A 14,821-nucleotide genomic window follows, 5' to 3' on the forward strand; every position below is an offset into this window, starting at 1 on the left:
CATCTTTGATGCTCTCCTCATGGTCGTCGCAGCTTGGCTTCTCAACTGGCTCCATCCCGATAAACAAGTCGACAGGAGTACATGACCATCTCGATCCAGTATGAAGTCAGAGAAATATTGTATCTGTCTAATTCACTACGGATAATCTTCTACATTGCTCTGTCTGCCTTATTGATGTTGCTATTCACTTCGTTAGGCATAGGTAAAGCACAACAAGGGGGACAACAATATCATGATGTACACCAGCATGGGTTTCAAAGCCTTGTTCGATAAGACTGTCTTTTTCCAATTCAGTGGTCAACACAAGACTCAGCATCTCTCCCGGTTTCCATCAGATATCAGATCTCTAATAGCATAGCCATCGCCTCAACCTTGGAAATACCATACATACCAGCATTGCCAACACAACGATAGGCATAAACTCAACAACGCAATCTCAGACTTGTCAGCACCCTGTTGCCCAACATCAATGCCAAAGCGATGCACATTCACTCCCATCAACACCATGGTCGGAATGATGATGCCAAAGATCAACACTCTCAAGATACACCCTCTCCATCAACCACGGAGACAAACCAGAACAGTCTCACACCTCTCCAGCTGAACCTTGACCCTGGAATCGCCCTGCTAACAAGACATTACCGCCAGCTCGGCAGATCCTCGTCCTTGTTTCTCACAAAGGGGGTGATGAGACTCGCATCCACAGACGCCCTTGAGACAATGCACCCCCCCAGTCGCGGCCGTGGCTGAGACACTAGGATCATGGCTTCGCTTCCGGTGCTACGTACTCGGGCTCTTTTTTTATCCTGGAAGAGCTGAGCCGCCCTGTCGGGTACACGCGTTTCGCGGCGATACAATGGATACAGACAAGGGAAGTTAAAAGTGCAACTTAGAGGCATGTCGTTGGTCGCCTCGCAGAAAAGCAAGGCTGTAGGCCAAGCAATCCATGGCAAGGCAAGGCGAACCGTGGCGAAGAAGTCCCGATGTGACAGCGATGAAAAGCAAAGAAAACGTCACCCGGTCTTGTTGATGATTTGGAATTGCAAAACTCCTGGTGCATCTTCTCATCACACGCCTTTTGATCTCAAGGTTCGAGGCCCATGGTGTTTAAGACCAGGGCGCGGATCGGCCTTTTCGTCCGCTCCAATCGGGCCAGTCCGTGTCGTGTCCGTCCGTGGGTGGCCCCGATCCGAGTCGGCGCCAGGTCCCGCCCGGAAGGCGGAGCGGCGACCCCCACGGAATCAAATCGCCGACAGCTCGGGGGGGTCATCGAGGTCTCGGTTTCCCGATGCTTTTCGGCCTTTCAGCAAGCGACTTTGTTTACCGACACTTTGGGAATGTCGCCCATCATCCCTTGCCCGGTGCATGATTCATCAGAGACATTTCACCCTGGCAATGGGGAGCTAAAATTCTTGAGATGTCTCATGGCCGGCGCGAATATCCTCCGGAGTGACTGGATCGCCGAGGACCAGGGTCACCGAAGGATCGGTACCGGACGTCATCGGACGCATGAGGCGTCAACAGCCATGTCTGAATAGCCTCGAGTTTCCCAGGTAGCACGGAAAATATCTCGGGGCGTGGGCATGAAGCCATGGTGGCTAATTCGACAGGTCGCACAGGGCGGCACGGCACAGCACAGCAGGACAGGGCAAGGCGCAAAGAACGCCAGCTTCACTTTCCAGGGTTTGAGATGCCGAGGCTGAGAAGGCAAAGGCTGAGATTGCACATGAGAATCGGAGATTGATAGCTTCACTCGCCGATCAAATGTAACCCAATTTCTGTAGGGTCGTCGAGTTGATCTCATATGTATCGAAGCGGTTTAGGCTGAAGTCGGTAAATTTTATTTTATTTTCTTGTCTCTTCTCCCTTTTCGGCGCTGCGCTGCGCTGCGGTGAACCGAACCGGAGGGGTGTACAGTAGATGGTATATGTAGCAAAATGACCTGTCACTTTTGGACCCTCCGTCTTGTCGATTTCGCGTGCCCCGGCAGACTGGGACGGCGAACAGACATTTTGGGCTGGGGGCAGGGGTGTTTCAAAACCGATAGACGAATTGCGGGAGAACAACTGCCGGGATTTAGTCGAGGCGACTATTCGCGATTCGACGGCGGTGTGTCAAAGGTGAGATGGCGTGTAAGTATCTGGCTAATTGAATCCATCTGATCTGATATCAATGGCTTGTAATTCAAGCTAGGTACCCGTCACGCTAGGCACAGACACAGGCGCCGCCGTAAGGATTTGAGACAATGTCTTGAAGCTTTACTGTGTGCGTCAGCATCTCATCTTGAACGCGACAGAAGAAAAGGGATCGAGGGCAAGACACAAAATCTGCGTTGAAAAACTGCCTTGCCAATTGGTTACCAGCATCCGCTCAGCTGGAACAATGAAAGCAAAGCCGGACCCCGCGCGCTACTGCGCCAGAGCGCGCCAAACCTGTACGGCGCTACCGATGTTCGATAGTGGCCATGGTTTTTCTTCTTTTTCCAATGTTGGTCGATGGTGCCAGGCGCCTTTGGCGAAGCGAGATGGACGATGGCCCGGGGAGCCAAAGACCAAGCCGCGAGCTGAATGCCCAGGATTTCCGTCGTCCCGGACGAGGTGGAGTTGAAGATTGAATCGGCATGGCGCGCAGGTCGGTTAAGCTGAAGATGGACGGGTGCAAGATATCCGAGCCAGCTAGCGCAGAGATGAGTCGAGACAACAAGACAGGGAGCAAGCAAGCGAAGCCATCCACAAGCGCCCAATATTCGCCAAGCAAGGAAGCGGATTGAGGCGCCAGCCAAGTCTCGCTACTCGAGAAACAGGCTGCATCACATCGATGGCGGCAAAGTTGATGCCCGATGCAATGGATAGATGGATGATGCTCATCATGGTGATGTTACCCGCCAGGCCCAGCTGCAGGATCGAGGGCGTCACCGCCCCCAATCTCTGAAAAAGCAAGCTCTTGGCTGCACTGCACGATCTGGTGATGATGGCGCAGTTGCCGATGAAGGGGTTGGGCGTCGATGCCGTCCTTGTTGGGCTGCTGGCGCCTGAAGTTGCTGCTGCGCCGGGTGAACAAATCCTTTTGGGAGCCCTATCATTGTCGTCATTGTCTCTCCCACGCGGCGCAGGGGATTAAAAAAAAAGCATCAGCTGCCATTCGACAATTCGTAGTCGTCCGTCAGCCGCACTTGCGCAGCGTCGCATCCACGAGGGGCAACGTGATCAGCGCTGCTAGTTGAAGCTCAACACCCCCTCTCATCGTTTGTCCAGAACCTGTGACCGTGGCGATGAAAAGCCCACGAGTTGGGCTGATATTGGGCACAACGACATAAAAAAAAGGCCATTTTCGTCCTCTTTTCCCCTCTTCTTGTAGTTGAAGGAGGGGGGTTGGGCTGGGTTGTAGGATCTGGGGCCAAGAAGAAGGCGGGGGGCGGATTGGGATGAACTGAGCTGCAGCCTGAGGGCGACAAAAAGAATCGAGCAGGCCGATAGAGAGGCTGATGGACGCAGATGCAAAGTCGGCCCCATCGTCTCCAAGTTGGACGACGGTGAAGAATCAAATTCATTCATGTCCTCGGTGAGAGAATGCAAGAATCAGAAGTTAGCGAAGAAGAGAGTTCGTGAGGATGAAAGGGAACCCCCGCCTATAATACAGCAGAATATAGAAGGGGTCCTGTAGGTGGCTCCTACCTCGACTGCCGCCTTGGAAATCGAACGGTTCCTGTTGTTCCAACTAGAACGGACCCGATACTACGAAAGCACTTAGAGTAGTCTCTTCCATGAATCAACTAAAAAAGAACCCGACCGTTAGAGAAGTTCTAGCACTAAACTCTAAAGATCCCGTCTGCCCGAGTAAAGAAATCGCCTGATTCTGACTTTGGATACTTCGTGTCCTGGCGAGAGTGACATTCATCAGACTGAAAACTCGTGGTTGAAATCAACGCAGCAACCAAGGAAAATCAGAGACCAAGTCGGATCCTCTCTCGTGCAGCAGAAACGCAACTGCCGAGGTTTCCACCTCTGTTACCTCTTGTCCGAGGTTTAAAGGATGGAAGCCAAGAGAAGAGCTAGTATCATTACTCACAGCTTGCTTGCATCCCATCCAATGCAGTGTGAAAGTGAGGTGCAGATACCCAACCCCCCCCCCCTTTACAAGGCACGAGTCAAATCAATCAGCCAGCAAGATTGCCCATCCCCAATCATCCATCTCTGGCATGCCCAAATCGAAACCCCGACTTGATTAAGTGCCCACCCTCTTCTTCTCCCTAGCCCCCTGCGCGACACCTGCATGTTTGTATTAAAGGTTGCAATCTTTAGGCGTCGAAACTAAACTAACTGGTTTCAGTGCTTACAGCGTCTTGGACTCGATCCATGGCATTTTCCGATGGAAGCGACAATGGCGCATGGGGGGAGAAAGAAAAGAATGCCTAATTGCTGTAATGTTGCTGTAGGGAGTCTGGCCGAGTGCAACTCCAGGAAGCACGTACTAACCTCAAGATAGAATAGAATACGCCAAATGTTTCTTTTTCTCTCCCCATTCTCCCTTTTTTTTTTTTCTTCTCCTTCTCCTTTCACTCTCCATCTCCACTCACACGCCCTGACACAGAAGCTCAACGCCCTCACAAGCCACCCTGACCAGTCAAAAAAAAAAAACGGCCTCGCCTTTCCCCATTGGCTCAGCGTGGCCGGGTAGGGCAGAGACTTGCTTTCAGGTACCTGCATGAGAAAAGGCTTGGGTAGCCCGCCTGCGGGAAGCTAACCGACTCGCTCGTACCTGTACTTCTGCCATGTACCTTTAGCATTTTCCAATGTGCATCAACCAGCTGAAGAGCATGGGGAAGGGGGATCATCCATCCATCCATCCCTCCCCTCCATCTTCAGCTGAGCTGAGCTGAGCTGACCTCCCCCCATGCACAAGAAAAAAACGTGACCTTGCCTGAACCTCTTGTTTCAGATGCATGAATAAAATTGGGTGGTTGTGAATTACTATTCTCGTCTCCTTACGTGCATGTAAGAGATATGCTCCCCGCTGACTCTCTCCTCTCCTCTCCTCCAACCTCCCTCTTTCTTCACAGACCAGGCCGCATTATGTGGCCGCTTTAATATGGGCCGGGATAACTCGGGGAGACAAAGATAGAAAGGCGTTGGGCCATAGAAACTCTGAGACTGACTGTGCCACTCAGCAGCATGAGAAGCCCGGCATTCGCTTCCATCTCTCTCACACCGGTCTATGTATTATCTGCTGTCATTCTCCAACCTCTCTCCTGCAGCTATCAACAAAGCTCCATAGTTGTTTCCGATACACGAACTCTACCTCCACAGCCCGCTCATCTGCGCGACCAACAGCCACTCCCGCAGCTCAAGAAACAAACCCCTGGCTAGAGTGAGATCCAGACAGAAGAACCCTCGATCCTTCTTCATAAATCAAGTCACATTTAAACAGAATCGTTAAAAAAACGTGTCATGAGCCCATGCATCAGAGCTCAAAGCTCATACCTCCAACCTCCACCACCTTCGGCGAATTGCCCAAGAAGGCCAAAACCAGAAAGAAACCCACGATGCTAACCTTTCGATAACCCACCAAAGCCCAGCTTCATCGCATGCAGTACCGGCCAAAAAGAAACCTCAGCCATCTCTTTTTTTACTCATTCTCGATATCTTCTCCATAGACACACATTTCTCCAATTTTTTTTTCTTCCATCACGGCCTCGGTTCTCCTTCGCAAGCATTCCCCTTCATGTTACGTTGGCCGACGACGGAAACACACTTCCCCCTTGTTCCCTGCTAGGCCGCCGCGCCCCTTCTTTTTGGGATGGACCTCTTTTTTTTTCTTTTTCCTTTTTTTTTTTCTCTTGTGCTGTTTTTATGTATTATCCTTACTAAGAAGGCCAGGTTCCAGGTTCCTACCCGCTGCAGTGTCCACGATTTGCTGTCCTTTCCCATCATGGCGCGTCTGCGGGGACGAAGCCGGGCGTTTGTGTCGTCCCTCTTCAAGCTGAAGTTGGGCATGAACTAACACACCATCGTTACATCCCTCCTCTTATGGTTGGGTGGGAACTGGTTCGAAACTACCATAGGCCCAGCCAACTCTCTCACAACTAGATGCATGCTACTATGTCATTATCATGTCAAGTAGGTCAGTCAGTCAGTCACAACTGCAGTCAACCGAGATCAGGTTGAGAGTGATAACGATACATGTCTATTACTCCGGACATCCCATCTCGTCAGGTATACATGTGTGTCCGTGTGCCATCCAATGTGTGTATGTGCCATGCCATGGCCAGGCCAAATAAACGCCTCGTCTCGTCCCAGTATTTCGTTCCCACCCGGCCAGCCAACCCGTGAGGGCTTCCATTCCCGCCCCCCTTCGCCCAACCTCCCAAAGTCCCATCCGCCCTAGCCCTTCTAAGTATAAGCAAGGCTCCCAACGGGCTAATAATACATAGAGTACATACGTACAAGCAAGTAACCAAGTCTATGTCGAGAGTCTGGAAAGCAAAACCCACTCACTCCCTGCCTGACTGTCCTGTCCTTGTTGCCTGACCGACTGACCTCGCCAACCCAGTCAGAACAAGGCAATGCAACTCAGTCTGAACGCCTTTGCCTCCAAGTCATTAACCGCGCGCCCTTTCCCACATCTGCCCTGCCCGTTCATGTCCGTTCCTTTTTTTTTATCCCCTCCCCTTACCCCCCTCCGATCCTCTCCGCGCTGTAGCCGACATTGTGTGTGTCCCATATCCGTAGCGTAGCGTAGCATATTGTATAGTCCTTTCTCCGATTAAACCCCCGCCATGCAGTCATGAATAATCGCTGTTCTGCGCCCAAGTCTACCCCTAGCAACAGACGCCAAAGGAGAGAAAGGGTGAAAAGCATCCAAGGAAAATCGTGAACCTGCCCAATGGGCTTACCGTACATCCAATGACATCAACCTGGGTCCGTTTCCATTGCAATCATATGAAACGAAGACCCAGGACGTAAAAAAACCGTTGTAAGAGTGACAAAAAATTCAAAGGGAAAAAGCAAACCCAACCGAGGAAAAAAAAACTGAAAAGAAAAGCAACAATACCGAAGGAGGAGGGCGGGTCCCCTTCTCAAACTCCATCCCTTCACCTCGCCATCCGGTCCAGCCGCCAAAGCGAAAGCGCAAGCAAGTGGGTGGGATGGATGCGTAGTTGCGCGTCCAAAGTGTCAATGACCAAAGGGGAAACCAGGCGTCAATCTCGAGGCGGTTGGTCCGAAGTGCCGTGGCGCAATACAGCCGCCAACCCCCGCGCACTGATTACAAGGGTCACATCTCTTTGTCGTATCGAGTGACAAAACACTGCCCATGTCATGTCAAGAGGGTGCCTTAAGTCACAGTCTGTGCTAGACCGATGGCTTGAATCTTTATCGAGCTCCGCCGCTTCCGCTGGCTTCTTCTGAGGCTTCGTAGAGGTCTAGACAGTCTTCGAGAACTATGCGCTTCTATTAGCCATCACGAGGTCGGGCCTTGGTCAGGAGAGTCTTGGGCATACCGGCAGTTATCTGTTCCTCCCACACCCCGTATTGGTAGTCGACGAGTCCGTGGCGCTCGATCCCGTCGCATAAACGTATTAATTCGTTACCCATCTTCTTGATCATGGCCTTGGACATGAGGCTCTGCGATCTCGATGGTTGGGATGAAGTCATCAACTCCATCTGGCGCTGGCCTAGGCCTAACCAGGCGTGATTGAAATCGTCCCATAACTTGATTCGATCGGCGTGGAGGTTTGTATCGTCTAAATTGAGGCCTGCAGTCTTGGTCAGCCATGTCGTCCTGCCCTGATGCTCTGTTCACACCCATGCTCTTGGGTTTTGCGACAACACATACCAAGGTCTGCCACCTGAGACAACAACCAGCTGGTGACGCTCAGCAATGTCTCGGATGCGCTTTCTAGGGATCCATTCATGATCTCTTGGAATATGGTGCCCAATTGTCTCTGGTAGTTGACCCATTTCTCCTCCAGTGCGCCATCGGGGTACTCGTGATCTTCCGTTATGGAAACATCGGCGCTCGCGGTCGCCTGGGGCATTGCGCCCACGTTGGACATGTTGCTCGCATAATTCATGGCATTGCTCTGCTGATAGACGTTTGCGGATCCGCTTGAGCCCTGCGCCGACTGTTGCAGGGCCGGACCGCCTGTGCTTCCCGTCTCGGATCCGAAGTATGTCGAGGCGACATCCGGCGTCATCATCTGCATAGCTGCAGGTTGCCGTGATCCAAATTGCTGTGCATCGTAGACGGGGTTTTGCGCCCCAGACTGGGCGACGTTGTACATCATGGTCGCGGCTGTGTTGTAGCCGCCAAAGCTCTGAGGCTGCTGGCGCGAGTCCTGGCCGTACTCGGACCCGTAAGCCATGGCCGTCCCAGGCATGTTTGTTGTCGAGAAGGATGCGCTGGGTTCGGGATAGTAGCTGCTGTAGTTGCCCGAGCCCCCCATCCCACGCACTGCTGCTGAAGGAGAAGAGGAAGCAAGGGACGCAGGCCGGTACCTGTCGCTGGAGACTCCGGCGAGAGAACGGCGCGGCTGGGAGGGATCGTTGACCGAGTATCTCTGGTTGGGGGTTGAATGAACCGGCGGTTCATTCTGCCTCCTTAGCCGATTCGGGTCGTCCATCCCCCAAAGACCTTGATTCCCACACGACCCTACCGTCGATCCCAACCGATGGGTGACCGGTAGTGATGCTGAGTGTACGGCGGCCAGTTTCGAATACACCCGAGAGATCGCACAAGCCTAAGAGCTTTGTCGTCGAGAGAGGGAGAACGGAGCAGGTGATGTTCTCTTGCCTAGGTAGGTAGGTACAGGTAGATCTGCGCGCGCAAGATGGTAGAGAGCCACAGACAATCCGGTACAGTAGTAGGATGATGCTGGAGGGGCCACCGCGGGGTCGTTGGGATAAAGTCCACTCGGTTGGAGTAGTCGCGATGATCGATGGTCGGGGGGGTGGTGAGGCAGGGAATCGATGGCTAGGCGAGGTAGTAGTCGAAGTGAGAGAGCTCAAACGAGTTTGCAAACAGGGTGCCGCTGGCCTATTATTCGCAACCAAGCCCAACTGATTCACTGGTCAGGCAGGGAAGCTGGCTCAGCCGGGGACCTGGGTGTAGCAAGGTAGTTATCAAGTCGAATCCCAATGACAAGGTAGCCGAGCTAGAGGCTAGTGCCATTTATGCCCGGTAGACACTTGAGGTCCAGAAAGATGACGAAGAGCGAGGCGTTGGGCCCGCTGAGTAGCTTGGTCTGGGGCTCTGGGGGCCCAGGGCTGATTGGGATGAGTTGTCAAAACCGTTGTCTTGCGCTCTACTGGGAGTATCCTGGCCAAAGCCCCATGCAGGAGCCCTCGGCATGACAAGCTCGAGCCCACCTCGATCTGCTGGGGCCAGGACACCGCACCAGGGTCTCGACGAGGGACCAGAGCGTTCAGAACAGCCTTCACTAGACCAGTACAGGCGTCCGAGTCCGCCGAGTCGGGGTAACGACGGCCTTCTAGTCCCGCAGACGAAGATTTAAGTGAGGGCAGCTAGTAACGATGAGGGTTGCTGTAAGGTCGGAGGGCCGGCTGTGGGGCCACGGGAATAGAAACAGATCGCAGAGATGACGAAATTCTGAAATGGAAGAGGATAGCCATGGCTTCTATATAGCGTATTTGCCCTCAAAGGCATCGCAGTCTCTGGCTGCACTGCAACATTCTCGGGTCCACTGTTTGGCGGCGGCGACAGGGGCAAAAGAATGACTGATGGAGTGTGATTCGAAGGGGGTCGCGAGAACAGAAGGAGGGGTGTGGGCGTGTGTCTGTCAAGACAGGGTAAGGTGAGGCGGTTGGTTTTAGTCTGTCATCCAGAGACGCAGTGTAGATGGCGTCAAGACTGGTGCAGTGGACGATGATGGGGAATGTCTCCAAGAGACTTGATAGATCGTAGACATGTGTAACACAAGCCATGTTGACAGTGTGGGTGGCATGGCATCAACGTCCTCTGCATCCTCTGCATCCTCTGTCATGGAGGGACGGAGGATCGAAGCGGCATAGGTGAGGCAACGCGGCAGACAGAACTTGGCTGGCTCATAGGACAGGATCCCGATGAGGCACCGATAAAGACCGGCAACGGCTGCCCCGAAAACAACAGTCAAGTAAGCCAGCGAATACGGACGAGAGGGCTCAAGACAACGGCTTTGGAGATTGAGAGAGGATCGGCGTTGAGTCCTCACAACCCGCCCCCCCTGGCCCGGCACATTGGTAAGAGGCGCGAAGAAAGATTGAAGGAGGGCATGGGCAGCTCGTCGACGTGGCTTGTCTGGGTGTGCGCCTAAGCCCGGGGTGGACACAATAGAAACTGGGGCCTCTCCTCGGCTTCAGTGACTACCGGCCACGCTCTGTACCTCCAACGGACAATCCGGGAGTGTGTGCGTATCCAGACTGCTGAGGCGGGCGCTGGCGCTGAACAGCGGCTCCAACAATTGTCTGGCTCTCAAGGGCTCGGAGTCTTTTGAGCTCCAAGCTCTGGTCAAAACTTCTTGGCCAGCGAGTTCCATTCCTGTCTTGCCGGTGAGTGGCAGCTGAAAATTGCGGCAACCGAGAAGCAACGCAGACGACACACAACCAAGACTCGACGCGGGTCTGATACTGTTGTTGTTGTTGCTGCTGTTGCCTCTGCGTTTCCGCGTCTACTGCATACGCTGATGGTGACCGGTATTTGGTCGCTGTAACCGCCTGCAGCTTGCGTCGTCTGGGGCTGTCCACAGAGGCATGGGGCCCTTGGGAGGGGAGTCGATTGTGGTGCAAGGCGGTGGTGGTGTATTACTATTCAGGTGCATAGTAGCGTGTGAGAGAGGAATGAACGGGGCTTGAATGGGGGTGCTTAGGCCTGCCCTGGAGTGGAGGATTGCAAAGTCTAACCACAGAGAGTCGAGTGGGTTATTGCCAACTTGAGACAAGGCCCGCCATCCTGAATTATTACTGGCACGTTTCTGCCCAAGCACACACCACAGGATGGGTTAAGTCAGGTCAGGACGCACGCACCTTGGGCCCTGGGGGTCTTGTCTTCTGGAAGCTGGTTCCGCATCGTATGTATGCGCAGAGAAGTCGTACGTAGTAGCATCGTAGCATCCCGCTGTTGAACGAAAGGCCGAAACAATTGTGGGAGCCAAGTAGGGCGGCAGGGCGCAAGGGTGTACGGGTAGGTAGGGAGTGTGTGCCGTTAACACACAGCATGCCGACGATCCAATGCGCCGTCCATGGTCGGCTGAGAAGAAGAAAAGTCCAGACACCATCGGCCGAAGGATGAACGAGTGCCGTAGTCAAACGCGGTTAAGCGGTCTTAGGCCAGGTCGGTTGTCAAGAGTCAAGCCCTGATCCCCAAGTTGGGGATGTCGGTTCTGCAGCCAATCGATGTTGGGGTATCGATCGTTGTCTTGGAAGGGGTCTGAACTGATCGCAGGATCAACTTTGAGGACAAAAAGCAAGACAGCAGTGCTGGATCTAAGACAGCAACATCAATTGGTGCAGATGTCTCCTCCTCTTCCCGCCCTCCCGTCCGAATAAACAAAAACTACCTCTTGGCTCTGGCTTTTCCTGCCTGGTTTGGTGCGCCCCAGGGTCCAGAACGAGGAAGAATTTGACAGCATTGGGAAAAGCAATGCTGGAACACTGGACTACAGCCAAGGAAAAGAAAGTAAGCAGTAGAACTGAGCCAGATTGAGGCATAGTGTTTATCCACTCGGAGAGGATCCTGAGAGAAGAGCCCGAATAAACGCTGACCAATCGTTGGAAGAGGGCGATAACGACTAGCATCCTTGCCTTGCTTGGAATTGCGGACGTTCGTGCAAATGGTGTACGTGTTGTCTCCCTGAGCTTGAATGCATTGGATGTAAACCGGCCCGTGTGTCTTCTTCGGAGAGTGCGATGGCGGGACGTGCAAACCACAACAGCACGAGCCCCCGAGTCCAAGAAGGTGATGATCCAGGGTTGGACGGAGCACGGAGTACAGGTACGAAAACACAGCGACGTTCGTACCTGGTGCCGGCGCGTGCTAGTGTTGTTCTGTTCCGACGGGAAGCCAATAGTGGCTTGGAGAACGCCCAGGTCGTAGAGGAGAGAAGCATGCGGGCAAGATGGGCATAGGACGGGTCTTTGATGGGTCGTGTTGTGGAAGATGAGATGGCCCCTGGATCCTGGCTCATCGTGTGAAAGGTGAAGAAAAAAACAAAGGCGATGTCTAACCCGATGCTAGGGGCAAAGGCACTCTCTCGGTTGCCATCAGGTGGTAATATTTTTGGTAGCCAGGGCACCTGCCAATGAAAGGCTGATCGCGGGGCTGACTTCAGTGGGGGAAGGTACCATCCCTCCCAGGGTGACAGAAATATCAGGACAAAGGAAGGAGTGGTCAGGTCCATTGATTATCATTATTGTGAGGCAACAACTTACACGACGTTAAGCTAAGAATTAAGGTGAGGCTGGTGGCGATTGTCATCAATGGTGCTTGTAAGTGAATGATCCTTTACTATAATGTCAATGCAGGAGACTCGAATAGGCAGGCAGCATGAAAAATGAAGCTATAGAGCCATGCTAATGCTAATGTTTGCATTTCAGTCACACGTCGTCGTCGCCGTTGTCGTTCTTCAGCTCCTGTTGCCAATGCTCCCAGATGTCTTCCAGGGTCTTCAGGTACTCCCCAGCCTGTGAGTTTATGCTGCAGGCGCCACAGTTCAGCCGGCCAACATCTCACAGGGGAAACCAGCGTGGCTTACACGATGGGACCAATAACCAGAGCAGACTCCGCATAACCCCAAATTGTTCCTGAGATCCAAAATGCGAGCTACAAAACAACACACAAAACGACACCGCTGTATCATCAAATGGCACACGGCGCATTGTTTTCCTGGAACCATACACACACTCCAGGATGATACGCGTCTAGACCTGCCTCACTTTTGGTTGGAACGCCTCAGGATCAACGCCCGCATTTGACGCGACGATCGCTACCCTACATCAAACATCTCCAGCGGCTGTACTCCGTACTGACCAAAATGTCACCCTGGGTGGCCACCAAGATCTCCCTCACGTCCCTCCCATCCACGACTCCACACAACACTCTAGGTCCCGTACCGGTACCTGACCGGCAGGGATTGCTGCTGAAGCGCACTAGCTGACGCGCATATCGGACCATGTTTCGCGCGTCTAGCACTGCAAAGGGGAACGCGCATCAGCTCTGCATGAGAGGCTGTCCCCTCCCCGACCTTGGCTTGGAGGAGAATAGCGCTGTGCTAGTGCCCCATCCAAGAGAGCTGCCCGTTGCTCTCAGCCTGGGAGCCCAATCATGGTGCTGCCCACAGCCAGAGCCATTGGCCAACTGGAGGTCATCATGTCATGTGTTACACTCCTGTTCGCCTTGCATTTCGGCCCTGCAATGGAATCAGCAAGGCAACGCTTCTACGGCAAGTTCCCCAAGAGCTATGAGCTTGCGCGCCGATGCGAATGATGTGCAGATGCTGCTACCCGGCAGATGCTCGCGGTGGACGTCAAAGTCAGCCATCGACGCGGCGGCGCGGCAAATATGCATCTCTCGGAGCCCCGTCTGCAAGCCTGCAAGGCGCGGCATTAGACTGGCCCGTCATCTTCTGCCCTGCGAAACTGGGCCATCCCGTACTGGGCGAGCAAGCGAGCGAGCGAGAGATCAAGCGACGACGATCTCAGCCTCACCCAGGAGGCGATGGACTCTGCTCCTCTCCCATCCCCTCCCCTCCCGCCTAGCCGACTTTGTGCGGATGCCGGTCCGTATGGCACTGACCAGACCAGACCAGAACAAAGGTACCGAAGTACAGAGTGCCGCAACGGTTTTCTGCCCGCAACAGGGCTTGTTGTCCACTCGTGGCTGCGTCCGCCCCAGACGCCGACCTCAAACCACAGTCCGCCCACGCTCGACGCTCCACCTCCGTCGCGAGGACGTACCTCCCATCAGACCTTTCCATCAGGGCTAAGTTGGACCCGCGTTGGCCTGGCCTGGGCGACGGCCTCAATCCTGAGTCCTCGAGCGCGCCGCGTGATGCCAGCCTTCGACTTTACTGTCCGATGCCGTCATCTTCCTCGTTAGCCTCTCGCTTATCCATCATTTCCTTCGGAGGATTCCCAACTCATCGACCCGCCAGCACACCGTTGCGCCGCTGAAACCTGGAAGTCGAGACCAACCGGAACACTCTGCCCAGAGAGGTTGAAACATCTCCGGCCACCCCACCCAACTCTTCTAGAAACCTTCTCGATTCTACAGCAAATCCACTCTGCAGCTGGTGCCGTTGCCGCTACCATGACCACTACCGACCGTCTTGCCCGCCTCCGGAGGGCTAATTCTAGCACGGTCTGCCGGCCGCTATGAAATTGAAACGGCTCGAACGAATCAGTGGCCATCCTCTATGCGCAAAAGGTGTGCTTTACACATGGTGTCGTGCCTTAATATCCCGCTCATCCTTGAGCATATGCCGCCCTGGTGCCACACGTTGTGTGGAGAGGTTGCAATTACCACGGAATGAGCTGGGAGACGCGCTCGCATCAGACGCGAAACGCTTCACCGCCCGGTCTGCGATATTTTCCTTCCCTTGCCAGTGTTGAACTCGTCTTGAGCGGGCGATCGAGCAGCCAGTGCCATCGCCGTTCCCCAAGGATCCAACTGCCTGCTCCACCAACACCGGGCTAAGTCCGAGTTCTGACCAGATCCATGGCCTACTGCGTATGGCCGTCCCTGTCTTGGATTGAATGGCGCGCTCGGTTCAGTGACACGTTCTGCTGCAGGGGCACGCTACAGTTGGTCCATCCAGGCCATCAACTCACCA

The 14,821-nt window shown here is 53.9% G+C and overlaps 3 protein-coding genes across 3 annotated transcripts; 1 reads left to right on the forward strand and 2 right to left on the reverse strand.

Annotated features, from left to right (window-relative positions):
• Positions 1 to 1,937: 1,937 nt before the first annotated feature.
• NECHADRAFT_84619 (uncharacterized protein) lies at positions 1,938 to 2,459 on the forward strand (the record flags this gene model as incomplete). The annotated part of the gene is made up of 3 exons (XM_003049929.1): positions 1,938 to 2,132; positions 2,194 to 2,229; positions 2,364 to 2,459. The coding sequence occupies 3 exons, from the start codon at positions 1,938 to 1,940 to the stop codon at positions 2,457 to 2,459; spliced, it is 327 nt and encodes a 108-aa protein (XP_003049975.1).
• Positions 2,460 to 7,451: 4,992 nt separating this feature from the next.
• NECHADRAFT_84620 (uncharacterized protein) lies at positions 7,452 to 8,377 on the reverse strand (the record flags this gene model as incomplete). Its single annotated transcript, XM_003050308.1, has 2 exons — positions 7,452 to 7,792; positions 7,834 to 8,377. 2 exons carry the CDS (start codon positions 8,375 to 8,377, stop codon positions 7,452 to 7,454), a joined length of 885 nt encoding a protein of 294 aa, XP_003050354.1.
• Positions 8,378 to 12,587: 4,210 nt separating this feature from the next.
• NECHADRAFT_84621 (uncharacterized protein) lies at positions 12,588 to 13,164 on the reverse strand (the record flags this gene model as incomplete). The annotated part of the gene is made up of 3 exons (XM_003050309.1): positions 12,588 to 12,687; positions 12,746 to 12,813; positions 13,021 to 13,164. The coding sequence occupies 3 exons, from the start codon at positions 13,162 to 13,164 to the stop codon at positions 12,588 to 12,590; spliced, it is 312 nt and encodes a 103-aa protein (XP_003050355.1).
• Between the last annotated feature and the right edge of the window lie 1,657 nt (positions 13,165 to 14,821).

Source organism: Fusarium vanettenii, assembly GCF_000151355.1.
Source record: "Fusarium vanettenii 77-13-4 chromosome 9 genomic scaffold NECHAsca_6_chr9_2_0, whole genome shotgun sequence".
NCBI classification, from domain to species: Eukaryota; Fungi; Ascomycota; class Sordariomycetes; order Hypocreales; family Nectriaceae; genus Fusarium; species Fusarium vanettenii.